The 15,971-nt window shown below is 41.1% G+C and overlaps 1 protein-coding gene across 5 annotated transcripts in view; it reads left to right on the top strand.

Annotated features, from left to right (window-relative positions):
• Positions 1-226: 226 nt before the first annotated feature.
• The window catches only part of NEMF (nuclear export mediator factor), a 69,225-nt gene continuing 53,480 nt past the window's right edge, over positions 227-15,971 (top strand). For 4 of the 5 annotated variants that reach the window (XR_013521196.1, XM_054239912.2, XM_002753876.7 and 1 more), the window contains exons 1-5: positions 227-353; positions 1,159-1,227; positions 1,369-1,471; positions 7,265-7,390; positions 14,850-14,998. Coding sequence is in view for 4 of the 5 variants with exons in the window: in XM_054239912.2 (XP_054095887.2) it covers positions 295-353; positions 1,159-1,227; positions 1,369-1,471; positions 7,265-7,390; positions 14,850-14,998 (506 nt within the window). In the remaining variant the exon portion in view is untranslated. Of the gene's footprint in view, positions 354-689; positions 837-1,158; positions 1,228-1,368; positions 1,472-7,264; positions 7,391-14,849; positions 14,999-15,971 lie in introns of those variants that run through there. The other variant, XM_035260447.3, reaches the window with a different exon arrangement.

The raw sequence follows: 15,971 nt of genomic DNA, 5'->3' as shown, positions 1-15,971 counted from the left end.
GAACCCAAAACACCATGGGCAAGGTAACCAGACTGCTCCGTAAGGGTTCAAGGAAGGAGTGCAGTTTCAAGAGAACAGTTTGGATCTTTATTAGAATTGTTTTGGTACAATGAAGAGAGTAAACTGTAACTTGACAATCGACGTCTTCAGAAACGCGAAATACGTTCGTCTCAAGAAATATTGGGTCTTCTGCGCGGCCGTAGATCTCCGCCAAGTGCGCCTGCGCAGAAGAGAAGCGGTGTCGAGTACGGCAGGCAGTAGAGGAAACTGCGGTAGTGACCCTCGGACCTAGCCATGAAGACCCGCTTTAGCACCATTGACCTCCGCGCCGTACTCGCGGAGCTGAACGCTAGGTACAGTTCCCTAAGTGACAAGGCTCGTGCGGGGAGTGCAGGAGGCTGAGGCCGGGGGAGGGGTGGGGGGGCCATGGCGCAAACAGCCCAGCTTGATGTGTTTCCTTATTTCATGTGCTACTGCGGACCTGGTTAGGCCTGAGTGGGTAGGCATGTGGTGTCTTTCCTGTGGCCCTCAGGATACCCTGGGGGTCCCAGGCACCTCGTGTCCCACTCCCCGCGTCCTTCCATCTCTCTGGCTTGCTCCGCTAGCGCGACGCTGTTGCATTGTTGGCCTGGGTTGCCGGGATCGGGCAGGAAACGTTTGGTAAAACACGAGACGTCAGAATGGTCATTTGCTCCAGAGGTTTCCAGATTGGAGGCTTGGTTTCTTGAACACTCCTCGCCCCTCACCCCAGAAAGAGAGAGCTTCGCCGTTTTAGCTGGTTTGAGCAGATTTGGACTGAGATGTGGATTCTAGTCTGGTTTCTATCATTCAGCGTTGTGAGCTTTGTCATGTTTTCGGGACCGCCTTTTGTCTTTTGTTTTTTTCCCTGTCTTGTAATAAATTAATGGATTATATTTTACTGTATTTCTTCCCCCAGATTGGGTCATTTTGAAGACTCAAGCTTTATTGCTAGAGTTGATAGACCACTTTTGTTTTTAAATCGTTACTCTTAAGTTTTTAGCTGAATGCCCAAATGGCTTTCGGACTCTGCCCCCTGGCTGACTAAGATCAGCTCTTTCAAAGCTTTTATTAAAATGTGTGTAGTTTTATGTTTCAAACAATTGTGTGATATGTTACATGTTTCCTTTGTCTCTGCAGCTTGCTAGGAATGAGAGTAAACAATGTTTATGATGTGGATAATAAGACATACCTTATTCGTCTTCAAAAGTAAGAACATTTTATAAGCTTATTTTCTCTTTGGTAATTAAATATGAGATTACTCATTTTTTTAAAACTGCATTTCAAGTCTGTTTCACAGGTAGGTTTGGCATATGCCCTAAAGAAAAAATTGACTTTTTTCTTCTACAGACCAGACTTTAAAGCTACACTTTTACTTGAATCTGGAATACGAATTCATACGACAGAATTTGAGTGGCCTAAGAATATGATGCCGTCTAGTTTTGCCATGAAGGTAAACTTGTTATACTAAATTTTAAGAGACTGCTGACTAACAATTAAGTTTTTAATTGGGGGTTCCTTCACTGTTATGAATAAAGTGAAGATAAAATAAAGGTAAAGGGAGCAGTCGACAGATAATGGGTTGAATAAATTGAGTATTAATTGACTTCTCCCCGTTACTTTTCACATCCTGTTCTGCTCCAGATCTTCTGTTTTCACAGTCGATATTAGAGTTCAAGCTTTTATCAGTTCAACCTTACAGCCCCTTAACTGTAGTCCACTTCTGCACATCAAAACAATTCTAAATTAGACCAACATTAATTTTTTGTTTATTTGTGTTTTTTTTTTTGAGATGTAGTCTTGCTGTCACCCAGGCTGCTATGTGGTGGCAAATCTCGGCTCATACAACCTCTGCCTCCCAGGTGCAAGTGATTCTCCTGTCTCAGCCTCTTGAGTAGCTGGGATTACAGGTGTGTTCCACCACACCCAGCTGATTTTTGTAATTTTAGTAGAGACAGTTTTCACCATGTTGGCCAAGCTGGTCTCAAACTCCTGACCTCAGGTGATCCGCCGTGCTTGGTTTCCCAAAATGCTGGGATTACAGGCATATTAGCCAATGCACCTGGCCCAACATTAATTTTTTTTTTTTAAACTTCATTTTCATTAGTTATCTCACCTTTTATGGTTCCCTGATTTCTAAATCCATATTCTGTAGCCTGACATTCTTGGCTTTCTGTGTTCTTCCTCCTCCCTTCCCCACCTTTTTTCCTAGTCTTATCTTTCAGAACTCACTTTTGTGAATCGTCTTTCCCTACCCAGTAAGAATTTTTTTGGAATACTCAGTGGCATTAATATGTTACTAAGTCTTCTTACTTTTATCTTTTGTTTTTACTATTAAAACATTTTTGGTTACCCATTCTTTTATTGATGTATAGATTGAAAATTCACATGGTACACAAGACTTTCCTATCAGATATACTTAACTTTGAATTAATGGCTTTACCAGAGAGTAATTTTATAACCTGGAAAAGTTACTTAACCTCTTGGAACTTAGTTTTTTTTAAATATAAAATGTGGATAGTACCTCCCCCATGAAATTACTGGATTAATGGAAATGAGATATGGAGCACGTAAAACAGGCTGGGCACGGTGGTTCACGCCTGTAATCCCAAGACTTTGGGAGGACCATGGGTGGATCACTTGAGGTCAGGAGTTCAAGACCAGCTCAGCCAACAGGGTGAAACCCTGTCTCTATAAAAATACAAAATTAGCCAGGGGTGGTGGCACATGCCCATAATCCCTGCTACTTGGGAGGCTGGGGCAAGAGAATCGCTTGAACCCAGGAGATGGAGGTTACAGTGAGCAGAGATTGTGCTATTGCACTTCAGCCTAGGCAACAGAGCAAGACTCCGTCTCAAAAAAAATAAAAAGTAAAAGCCCCTAAAAGAATACCTGAAACATATTAGAATTCTATATGTGTTCATTTCCTTCTTCCTCTGCTCCTCCCTTTCCTTTGGAAATGTATGTTACCGCATTATTTCATTCGAGGCTTTACAGAGAAGAGCTTTACCCCCCAGCAATTTAGAATCTGTTTTAGATTACAAATTATGGTGATATGGTTCCCGTATCACAAGGGCTTTCACAAAATTATCGGATTATTAAAGCTTATTTAATAGTAACCCAAAATGGTTCTTTTGGGGCCTATCCTTAATAATAATGACAATAATACTACACTTTGTGTGGCACTTTTTTTTTTTTTTTTGAGATAGAGTCTTGCCCTGTCACCTAGGCTGGTGAGCAGTGGTGTGATCTTGGCTCACTGCAACCTCTGCATCCCAGGTTCAGGCGATTCTCTTGCCTCAGCCTCCCCAATAGCTGGGATTACAGGCGTGTGTGCCACCACGCCCGGCTAATTTTTGTGTTTTTAGTAGAGAGTGGGTTTCATCATGTTGACCAGGCTGGTCTTGAACTCCTGACCTCAAGTGATCTGCCCACATTGGCCTCCCAAAGTGCTGGGATTACAGATGTGAGCCACTGTGCCTGGCCCCATGTGTAGCACTTTTAAAAGCAGATAAATAATACGTATTTCATTTAAATTGTTTAACAACTCAGTGGAATGTGATGAACAAGTATAATTTCAGTTTGTGGATGAAGTAACAGGCCAATGAGATATGACACTGGGATTGTGTAAACATCTCCAAATCAGGCTACACTAATAGGAGGTCAGTCACTCTTAAAAATACTTAGAATTCTGTGGGTTAGGTGTGCGTGTCAATCTAAATGTGTAGAAGGATTTCCTGCATGGAACAGACAGTGTTAAGCACTTTATAAATAAAACAAAGGGCTGTTACTGTTGTATGGCACAGGCAGAGTTATGCCCATTATGTGATAAATCACAGTGATTTTTCTAGTATTCACATTTGGGGATGACAACTATAGCTTTGTGGCACACAGTGGAAGGTTGTTTTCACCAAGTTGTTGAAAGGGAAATAAAACAAGCTTTAAATGTGTATTATGTGTCCATCTGCACTCTACATGATAAATAATTCCCTTTTTACTCTTCCTTGGTGTGAACTTCTGTCCTCTCACAGATGCCTTTTATCTTTTTTTTTTCTTTTGTGACGGAATTTCACTCATTACCCAGGCTGGAGTGCAATGGTGCGATCTCGGCTCACCGCAACCTCCACCTCCTGGGGTCAGGCAATTCTCCTGCCTCAGCCTCCCAAATAGCTGGGATTACAGGCACGTGCCACCGTGCCCAGCTAATTTTTGTATTTTTAGTAGAGACGGGGTTTCACCATGTTGACCGGGATGGTCTCGATATCTTGACCTCGTGATCCACCCTCCTCGGCCTCCCAAAGTGCTGGGATTACAGGCGTGAGCCACTGCGCCCGGCCCGCCTTTTATCTTAACTTTATTTTTCTTGAATAAAATTACTGGGGGACTCTGGAAGAACTGATTGTGATTTTCCTTTGAAAATTTCCTATTTGAAGATAGCCCTACATATAGGTTACTGTTTAATCAAATCATTATAGGTCATTTGTGTGCGTGTGTGGTTTTTTTTTTTTTTTTTTTTTTTTGGGACGGAGTCTTGCCCTGTAGTCCAGGCTGGTGTACAGTGGTGCAATCTAGGCTCACTGCAACCACCGATTCCTGGATCCTGGTTCAAGCAATCTCCAAGTAGCTGGGATTACAGGAACACGCCACCATGCCCAGCTAAATTTTTTTTTTATTTTTAGTAGAGATGGGGTTTTACCATGTTGGCCAGGCTGGTCTTGAACTCCTGACCTCATGATCTGCTTGCCTTGGCCTCCCAGAGTGCTGGGATTACAGGCGTGAGCCACCGCACGCAGCCCAATATAGGTCATTCTTAAAATTACTGAGTTAAGGAGGGACAGATTATTTATTCTAGGAAGTTATTCTGCCTAAATGTATGAGTACATAAAATGAGAATTTTAGTCAATGTGAACTATAAGTTCTGGAAAACTCTTTTTAGTTATGAAGAGGTTAGCATTAATTTTAATAATGGATTTATGTGTTTCTTGTTGGTTTGATTTTTTTTTTTTCCCCCTTTGTCAAGAAGTGGATTCTTTTGTCTTTTTTTTTTGAGACAGGTTTTGCTTTTGTTGCCCAGGCTGGAATGCAATGGTGTGATCTTGGCTCACCTCAACCTCTGCCTCCTGGGTTTGAGTGATTCTCCTGCCTCAGCCTCCCTAGGATTACAGGCATGTGCCACCATGCCTGGTTGATTTTGTATTTTTAGTAGAGGCATGGTTTCTCCCTGTTGGTCACACTGGTTGCTTTGGCCTCCCAAAGTGTTGGGATTATAGGCGTAAGCCTTTTTTTTTTTTTTTTAAAGGTGGTTTTAGTTTAACTTCCCTGTAAAATTTGTCTTGTATTTGAGTCTTGAATAAAGCATTCTTTCTTGTTGGTCTTGACTAAGGGGTCTTTTGTATTAAAAAGTTAGAAACAATTGTAAGATATTTTAGAGGGTATGGGGTAGTCTTGTTACCAGTCCAAGCCGTACTTAACTATTTGTACAAAAAGACAGTTCCTGTAATCTAAAAGAATAGTTAATGGCCAAATAAATTGTATTTGGGTTTGACATGCTAATGTTATCTTAATTTTTAAAAAGAAAAAGAACCTTATGGCTAGGGATAGGAGGAAGAGGATTTAATAAAGAATGAGAGTTATCATGTTAGATTTGAAATAGGTTAATCAAAAGCTTAGAGATGATATCAGGAACATTCTATTTGGGTTATATTAATAAAGTTTGTAGGAATAAGCAGGGCACAGTGGCAGGCACCTGTAGTCCTAGCTACTTGGGAGGCTAAGTTGGGAGGACTGCTTGAATCCAGGAGTTTGAGCCCTGCTTGGGCAACAGAGCGAGACTCTGACTCTCTTTTTTTTTGAGACAGACTCACTCTGTTGCCGAGGCTGGAGTTAAACGGTGAGATCTTGGCTCACTGCAACCTCCGCTTTCTGGGTTCAAGCAATTCTTTCACCCCAGCCTCCCGAATGGCTGGGATTACAGACATGCGCCAGCATGCCCAGCTAATTTTTGTATTTTTAGTAGTGATGGGGTTTTACCATATTGGCCACACTGGTCTTGAACTCCTGACCTCAAGTGATCCACCTACTTCAGCCTCCCAAAGTACCAAGATTATAGGTGTGAGCCACCACGCCCAGGCAAAAAAAATTTGTAGGGGTAACTAGATGTAAGATAGTGGACTAATTTACAAGATACCATAAGCTTATGGTTCATAGTTGGTATATATTGGAAGTAGAAGATTAGTGGAAACAATTAATTTTGACCATAAATGAAGCACATAAAAGGGAAATTTGGCATACATACAAGTGTCATAAAAGAGGCGTTAAAAAATTAAGGTTAAGGCTTTGAATGAGGTCATTAGGACAACAACAAGGGATTTAGCAGTGTTATAAAGCAACAAAGCAAATATTACTATAGGTCCATCATTCTCTACTTAAAAATGGAAAATAAAGGCCTGGCTCGGTGGCTTATACTTATAATACTTATAATCCCAGCACTTTGAGAGGCCAAGGCAGGAGGATTGCTTGTGCCCAGGAGTTTGAGATTAGCCTGGGCAACATAGTGAGTCCCTGTCTCTACAAATAATGAAAAAATTAGCTGGGCATAGTGGCATGTATGTGCCTGTGGTCCCAGCTCCTCAGGAGGCTGATGTAGGAGGATCCTTGAGTCAGCAAAGTTGAGGCTGCAGTGAGCTGTGATCACAGCACTGTGCTCCAGTTTAGGTGACAAAGTAAGACCCTCTTTTTTTTTTTTTTTTTTTTGAGCTGGAGTTTTGCTCTTGTTGCCCAGGCTGGAGTGCAATGGCACGATCTCGGCTCACCGTAACCTCCACCTCCCGGGTTCAGGCGATTCTTCTGCCTTGGCCTCCTGTGCACCACCACGCCCAGCTAATTTTGTATTTTTAGTAGAGACAGGGTTTCTCCATGTTGGTCAGGCTGGTCTGGAACTCCCAACCTCAGGTCATCCACCTGCCTTGGCCTCTTAAAGTGCTGAGATTACAGGTGTGAGCCATTGCACCTGGCCAAGACCCTGTCTTAAAAAAATGAAAATAAAACACTGTTTTAGAATTAACAGTGTTTATAATAAAATGTTTTTCCTCTGGTTATCCTCTGCAATTTTTTACTTTATGATTTTACTGTTATTTATGACCTTTTAAATACTCCTGATAATGAAAAGAAGCTTATTTATAAACCAATAGCAAATGGTTAGGAATTCACTTTTACTAAATGAATGCCTTTTTCTTTCTCTTGCTAGTGCCGAAAACATTTGAAGAGTCGGAGATTAGTCAGTGCGAAACAACTTGGTGTGGATAGAATTGTAGATTTTCAATTTGGAAGTGATGAAGCTGCTTATCATTTAATCATTGAGCTCTATGATAGGGTAAGTTAAATTTGTGGGATGAGGTGAAGTAAAATTCATTGTTAATCATGTTTGAAATAGTGCTATATAAACATGAGTGGGGAACATTTTTTTCTGTGTCAAAGTCTGTTACTACCTTAGGAAATGGATGCCACATAAATAAAACTTTTTAGTAATAACCTTCATTTTATCTGTAGGTCTGAGTTTAGGCGGACTTTAGCTATTTAGAATAGCCTTAACGAATGTAGGAGATGAAGATATCAAGTGAAGAAATTATTTGGTACTTTACATTTCAGGACTAATATGCAACCGGAAAATAGGGAAATACAGTCATGCACTGATGCGCTGTATGATGATGTTTCAGTCAGCAACAGACTGCATATAAACTTTGGTCCTAGGCTGAGCGCAGTGGTTCACACCTATAATCCCAGCACTGTGGGAGGTTGAGGCAGGTGGATCATGAGGTCAAGAGATGGAGACCATCCTGGCCAACATCGTGAAACCCCACCTTTACTAAAAATACAAAAATTAGCTGGACATAGTAGTGCGCACCTGTAGTCCCAGCTACTTGGGAGGCTGAGGCAGGAGAATCACTTGAACCTGGTTACAGTGAGCCAATATTGCACCACTGCACTCCAGCCTGGTGACACAGCGAGACTCCGTCTCAAAAAGAGAAAAGTTGGTCCTGTAAGATTGTAATGGATCTAAAAATTTGTATTGCTTAGTGACATCTTGATCCCGGCTCTGTGTAGACCTAGGCTGGTGTGTGTTTGTGTGTTAGTTTTTAACAGAAACATTAAAAGTAAGAATAAAACATTTGAAATAGAAAGAAACTTAGAGAATAAGGATATAAAGAAATAAAATATTGTACAGATGTACAATATGTTTGTGTTTTAAGCTAATTGTTATTACAAGAGTTGAAAAGTTAAAAAGTTTAAAGTTTATAAAGTAAAAATGTTCCAGTAAGCTAAGGTTAATTTATTATTGAAGAAAGAAAAACATCTTAAAAATAAATTTCGTTGGGGGTAGTGGCTCACCCCTGTAATTCTAGCACTTTGAAAGGCTGAGGTGGGCAGATCACCCGAGGTCAGGAGTTGAAGACCAGCCTGGCCAACATGGCAAAACCCTATTTCTACTAAAAAATACAAAAATTAGCCAATGGTAGCAGGTACCTGTAATCCCAGCTACTTGGGAGGCTGAGGCAGGAGAATCACTTGAACCTGGAAGATGGAGGTTGGAGTGAGCCACGATCATGCCACTGTCCTCCAGCCTGGGCGACAGTGCAAGGCTCTGTCTCGAATGAATAAATGAATCAGTCAGTCTGGTTTGGGTGCAGTGGCTTATGCCTATAATCCTAGCACTTTGGAAGGCCAAGGCGGGTGGATCACCCGAGGTCAGGAGTTTGACACCTGCCTGGCCAACATGGCGAAACTCAGTCTGTATTAAAAATACCAAAATTAGCCTGGTGTGGTGGCACACGCCTATAGTTTCAGCTACTTGGGAGGCTGAGGCAGGAGAATCACTTGAACCTGGGAGGTGGAGGTTGCAGTGAGCCAAGATCATGCTAGTGCATGGAGCAAGACTCCATCTCAAAAAAAAAGTATTTTCTGTAGTGCCAGGTATATTTTGGCATTTAAGCAAATGTGTATGGGGAGGAGAAGGAGAGAACTGCCTTGGGATCCTCTAGAGAGTGATAGCTCTCCTTTTTTTTTGAGACAGGGTCTTGCTGTGTTACCCAGATTGGAGCACAGTGCTGCAATCTTGGTTCACTGCAACCTCTGCCTTCCAGGTTCAAGTGATTCTCATGCCTCAGCCACCCAAGGAGCTGGGACTAGCCACGACGCCTAGCTAATTTTTGTACTTTTAGTAGAAACAGAGTTTTACCATGTTGGCCAGGCTGATCTTGAACTTCTGGCCTCAAGTGATCCGCCTACCTTGGTCTCCCAAAGTGCTGGGATTACAAGTGTGAGGTATCGCACCCAGCCACTATCTCTTATTCTTTATGGAGGCCTATACTGTCTCCAGCTTCTAAGGCATGATTGCTCTTCAGATGTTTTTTGCTTAGTCCATCCATGCAGGACCATGAGAAACCATGGAGAATTGTCTTCCAGCATTTATTCCTTTATTTATGATGCAGGTACATTGAATGCCACATCTTAGCTGGGAAAGTATAGGATCTACCTGGAATTTCTGAAAAGTTTTAAGTAGTTAAAATCCCACAGCCTTGCGCATATATAGGAGAAGTGGAACTGATTCAGAAAGGTCATAATTAAGCTACTTTTGACTTAAGATTCAACTTCTTCATCCTTATTTTTCTCATCATCATCATTTTTTCTTTCTCCCCCCCCCAATAAACCTTTTTCAGGCGTTAAATCATCAAAAAAAATTTTTTTTTTTTTTTGGCAATGTACATGTAAGGAACCGGTTTTTGTTTCTTTTGGAATTTGAAATGAATCATGGTCAATCAGTGTGCTGATTGTAGGACCAAATGGCTAGTTACTAGACAAAGAATTCTGAAACCTTAAACATAAGCATTTCCTTGTTGATACTGGTTCCCCCTCAAAGGAGCTTTTTGTGATGACCTGGATATGTGACAGGTACTGTAAGAACAGTTGCTGCTGATCCTTATACTCCTCTTTAGTTTTCTGTGCACTTCTCTTTGTCAGTGATTCCTTTTACAATCTTTCTGTCCCCTTCCTGCAGGCAGTAGCTGCTACAGCTGCTGTCCAGCTGGAATTTATTTTTGTATGTGGTCTTAGGTAGTGATCAGTTTTCATTTTTTTTTTTGGGGGGATGGAGTTCTGTTCTGTCGCCCAGGTTGGAGTGCAGTGGCATAATCTTGGCTCACTGCGACCTCTACCTCCCAGATACAAGCGATTCTCCTGCCTCAGCCTCCTGAGTAGCTGGTGCCATAGGCACACGCCACCATGCCAGCTAACTTATGTATTTTTAGTAGAGATGGGGTTTCTCCATGTTGACCAGGATGGTCTCGATCTCTTGACCTCATGTTCTACCTGCCTCAGCCTCCCAAAGTGCTGGGATTACAGGCGTGAGCCACCGCGCCCAGCCAGTTTTTCTTTTTAATTGTAGGGTACCCATTCAAATTTTTAAACTTTTTATTTTTGAAATGATTATAGACTAGAAGGAAGTTGTACAGATAGTACAGAGAAGTCTGATGTACCATCACATCTTACACATAGTACAATGTAAAAATAAGGGAATTGGTAGTTAACAGTTTACCACATGTGTAGATTTATATAGCCACCCTTGCAATCAAGATAGAGTTCTTCCATTACCATAAAATCTCCAGAATTTAACTAATGTAAGCAGTTTTTTAATTTAGAAATAATTTTGGATTTACAGAAAAGTTACAAAAAGGCTGGGCATGGCGGCTCATGCCTGTAATCCTAGCACTTTGGGAGGCCAAGATGGGATGATAGGTTGAGGCCAGGAGTTCAAGACCAAACTGGCCAACATAGCAAGACCCCATCTCTTAAAAAAAATTAAAAATTAGCCAGGTGGGGTGGCTCACGCCTCTAATCCCAGCACTCTGAGAGGCTGAGATAGGGGGATCACCTCAGGTTAGGAGTTCGAGATGAACCTGACCAACATGGAGAAACCCTGTCTCTACTAAAAATACAAAATTATCTGGGTTTGGTGGCATATGCCTTTAATCTCAGCTACTTTGGAGGCTGAGGCAGGAGAATTGCCTGAACCTAGGAGACAGAGGTTGCGGTGAGCCAAGATCATGCCATTGCACTCCAGACAGGGCAACAAGCAAAAACTCCATTTCAAGAAAAAGAATGAAAGGTTACAAAGATAGCACTATTAATTGAACTACAGACTTTATTCAGATTTCACTACTGTTTCCGTTCACATCATTTTTCTGTTGCGAGATAGCTCATTACATTTAGGGCCTTTTCATTTGAGTGCTCTGAAAAGTAGGCATGCGTACTGTCTACTGTCTAGGTTCCAGAGGTCCAGTCAACCATGAGTTTAGAGTAGATATTAAGAATTTTTTTGTTTTCTTTTTTTTTGAATTTACTGTAGTTGTTCCTGGGGAATGCTGAGAGGTTTTAAGGATTTATATATGATAGAAAGTGTGCTTGAGAGTTTATAGTAGTCATTGTGATAATCTGTAAGACGCAGATTGGTTGATGCTTTGATCTTGAAGATTGTCTTTCCTTTCTGTATACCAGGGATGGATCTTTGATATGTAGTCTAGAGTTGATCAGACCTGGGAGAAAGAACTGTATTTCTACTCAAACTTGTTTAAGAAAGTAGGTTTACTAATTTTTTTTTTTTTTTTTGGGTGGGGGACAGAGTCTCACACTGTTGCTGGGGCTCGAGTACGATGGCGCGATTTTGGCTCACTGCAACTTCTACCTCCCAGGTTCATGTGATTCCCCTGCCTCAGCCTCTAGAGTAGCTGGGATTACAGGTGGACATCACCACACCTGGCTAATTTTTTGTATTTTTAGTAGAGATGGGGCTTCACTATGTTGGCCAGACTGGTCTTGAACTCCTGACCTTGTGATCTGCCCGCCTTGGCCTACCAAAATGCTGGGATTACAGGCATGAGCCACCCTGCCTGGCCTGTTTATTAATTTATAATAAGGACTCTGAGGAAAGTAAGTTAAGATTAGAAAATAGCTTACTGAGTACATCAGGATCAAGTGCAGTATTTCCCAAAGTATCTTCCTTGAATAATGCTTCCATAAGATAATCAGTGTGCCTAGAAAAATAGGTTCCATAGTTGTAAAAGTTTGAGAAACCCTGAGAATAAAGTAAGATTAAAAAAACTTTTTTTTTTTAAGACGGAGTCTCGCTTTGTCACCCAGGCTGCAGTGCAGTGGTGTGATTTCAGCTCACTGCAACCTCCACCTCCTGGGTTCAAGTGGTTCTTCTGCCTCAGTCTCAGCTTCCTGAGTAGCTGGGATTACTGGTGCATCCTACCATACCTGGCTAATTTTTTATATTTTTTAGTAGAGACAGGGTTTCACCGTGTTAGCCAGGATGGTCTTGATCTCCTGACCTTGTGATCCGCCTGCATCAGCCTCACAAACTGCTGGGATTATAGGCGTGAGCCATTGCGCCTGGCCAAAAAAAAAAAAAAAAAAATTAACTCTAGGAATTATCAATGCCTTTAATATGGGAATGTTATGTATACCTTTTCTGGAGAAGGAAATGTTAGATAGAATTTCCAAAACTTAATTGACCACAGAATTCTTTTTTTCTAGTTGGGGTAAGAGGATCTGTCTTTCATATACTTTTGGGAAACTGGTTTAAGGAAAGTGCTTTCTGGGAAATACTGCCTCCTATGTATTCCTAATAACTGTACAGTTTGATTCAATAAATCAAATTTTGAGCACTTTGTATGTACCAGGATCTGCGGCCAGGTCTATTTTTCATGTCTTCCTGAACTGGATACTATCCAGACTTCTTTGCAAGCCCCTTACTTACCTTTTCCATTATCTCTCTTTTTTTGTTTGTTTTTCATTTTTTTTCTTTTTTTCCTCTGCTGGCAAGAATATGAATCTGTTCTTTAAATTAAAAATAAATGTTTAACATTTAAATATATGGTGGCTTTGAAGTCAGAACCTTTAGGCATAGGTACTAGTTTTCCTTTTCTTTCTTTCTTTTTTTTTTTTTTTTTTTTAAATTGAGATGGAGTTTTGCTCTTGTCACCCAGGCTGGAGTGCAATGGTGCGATCTCAGCTCACTGCAACCTCTGCCTCTTGGGTTCAAGCTATTCTCCTGCCTCAGCTTCCCGAGTAGCTGGGATTACAGGTGCCCGCCACCATACCCAGCTAATTTTTGTACTTTTAGTAAGACAGGGTTTCACCACGTTGGCCAGGCTGGTCTGGAACGCCTGACCTCAGATGATCCGTGTGCCTTGATTTCCCAAAGTGCTGGGATTACAGGCATGAGCCATTATGCCTGGCCTGGTACTAGTTTTTCAACACTTAGAAATTTCTGGTTATCTATCTCTCTAATCAAGCTAAATGGTGGCTACATTTACTGAATGAAACCACTTATGTTGCAACCTGTCATTTCACATGAGATTAGGATTACTCCCACTGTGTTCTATGACTATCTTGTAAGCAGTTGTAAGGCATTTTTGACTATTTTCATGGATGCTGCTTTGTATTTTAATTATACCTGTATGGTAACCCTATCTTCACTGTCTGTAGTAAATTCGGAAGGCAGTATTTTTTGGTTAGTTTTATTTTCATTATGTTTCCCCTTTTTTATTGAAAAGGTTACCTAACAATATTAGATTTTAAAAAGTCTTTATTCTAAATATGTAATAAGTAATTTCATTTTAGCCTACATATGCCTTCCATTTTCTAGGATACAACTTTTTTGTGTCTTGCTATGCTTTACTTAACATTATAAATATTTTCCTTTTTTTCTCGTAGTCTCCATTAGTTAACCTCTTTTTTACTCTTTTTCTTGTGTTGATCTATCATAATTTAATTTCCCTAAGTTTCATATTTAGGCTGTTTTCTTTTTTTAATTTTACTATTGTAAATAAAATTCAGTGAACATCTTTAAGCATGTTGCCTTTGGTTTTATTGGAATATTGAAGTTACTTCATCGAGCTACATTACCAAATGTGGAAATGCTTGGGCAAAGGATAACTAACTATATTGCTCATGCCATGTAGCTATTATTATTAAAAGACAAATTGCAGGTGAAAGTGTAATATAATAGCTCCTTGCCTGGCCGGCCACTGAAATTGACTACATTTTCTTTCTCAATTTTTAAGTAGTTCCAAAAATGATTTGATTTGTTTTTCCTGTTTTTTTGTTCGTTTGCTTTTTGTTTTTAAGACAGAGTCTTGCTCTGTCGCCCAGACTAGAGTGCAGTGTCACTATCTTGGCTTACTGTAAACTCCACTCCTGGGTTCAAGTGATTCTTCTGCGTCAGCCTCAGTAGCTAGGACTACAGGCATACGCCACCACTCCTGGCTAATATTTGTATTTTTAGTAGAGATGGGGTTTCAGCATATTGGCCAGGCTGGTCTCGAATTCCTGATCTCTTGATCCGCCCACCTCGGCCTCCCAAAGTGCTGGGTTTATAGGCATGAGCCACTGCACCCAGCTGTTTAGTTTTTTTGTTTGCCTTTTCAATTTTTTTTTTTTTTTGAGATAGCATTTGCTCTTACTGCCCAGGCTGGAGTGCAGTGGTGTGATCTCAGCTCACTGAAACCTCCACCTCTTGGGTTCAAGTGATTCTCCTGCCTCAGCTTCCCAAGTAGCTGTGATTGTAGGTGCCTACTACCACACCCGGCTACTTATTGTATTTTTGTAATTTTGGTATTTCACCATGTTGGCCAGGCTGGTTTTGAAGTCCTGACCTCACGTAATCTGCCTGCCTCGGCCTTCCAAAATGCTGGGATTATAGTTGTGAGCTACTATGTCTGGCCTCAAAAATGATTTGAAAAAGCACTAAATTGTATTTTATTCTATTGCAGGGGAACATTGTTCTTACAGATTATGAGTACGTAATTTTAAATATTCTAAGGTTTCGAACTGATGAGGCAGATGATGTTAAATTTGCTGTTCGTGAACGCTATCCACTTGATCATGCTAGAGCTGCTGAACCTTTGCTTACTTTGGAAAGGTAAAGTGTTTTGTTTTTGAATCCATTTCACATTGTGTTAAATTGTACTTGGCAACATAATGAGACCCTGTCTCTTAAAAAAAAAAAAAGGTGAAATAGTCATATGTTAGAATATGAAAAAACTGTGAGGTAAAATACTTTGTTTTACAGCCGGCCTCAATGGCTCATGCCTGTAATCCCAGTACTTTGGGAGGCCAAGGTGGGCAGATCACTCGAGGTCAGCAGTTTGAGACCAGCGTTGCCAGCAAGATGAAACCCCATCTCTACCAAAAATGCAAAAATTAGCCACGTGTGGTAGCAGTCACCTGTAATCCCAGCTACTTGGGAGGCGGAGGCAGGAGAATTGCTTGAACCTAGGAGTAGAGGTTGCAGTGAGCCGAGATCACACCACTGCACTGTAGCCTTGGTGACAGAGTGAGACTGACTAAAAAAAAAAAAATTCTGTTTTACTTAGCTAACATAACTGAATTTAGAGTACTTGAACTACATAAATGTGCCTGTAAGCAATTAAGCCTTATTTGGGAGTGGCAAATGCATGTCTTTAGATTTTTTGTTTGTTTATTTGTTCATTTTTGAGACTGAGTGTCACTCTGTTGCCCAGGCTGGAGTGCAGTGGTGTGATCTCGGCTCACTGCAACCTCTGCCTCCTGGGTTCAAGTGATTGTCTTGCTTCAGGCTCCCAAGTAACTGGGACTACAGGCATGTACCACCACGCCCAGCTGTTTTTCTGTGTTTTTAGTAGGGACAGCGTTTTACCATGTTAGCCAGGCTGGTTTCCTACTCTTTACCTCAGGTAGTCCGCTGCCTCGGCCTCCCATAGTGCTGGGATTAAAAGGCCACCATGCCTGTTCTTTAATTTTTTTAAAGGTTGTGTCTCACTCCTCCTTCCCTAGGCTGGAGTGCAGATAGCAGGATTGTAGCTGACTGCATGCAGTCTTACACTCCTGGGCTCAAGCAATCCTCCCACCTCAGC

This window comes from Callithrix jacchus, chromosome 8 (genome assembly GCF_049354715.1).
Source record: "Callithrix jacchus isolate 240 chromosome 8, calJac240_pri, whole genome shotgun sequence".
NCBI lineage: Eukaryota > Metazoa > Chordata > Mammalia > Primates > Cebidae > Callithrix > Callithrix jacchus.
The sequence above is the reverse complement of the archived record's forward strand: the minus strand, read 5'-3'. Positions and strand labels throughout refer to the sequence as shown.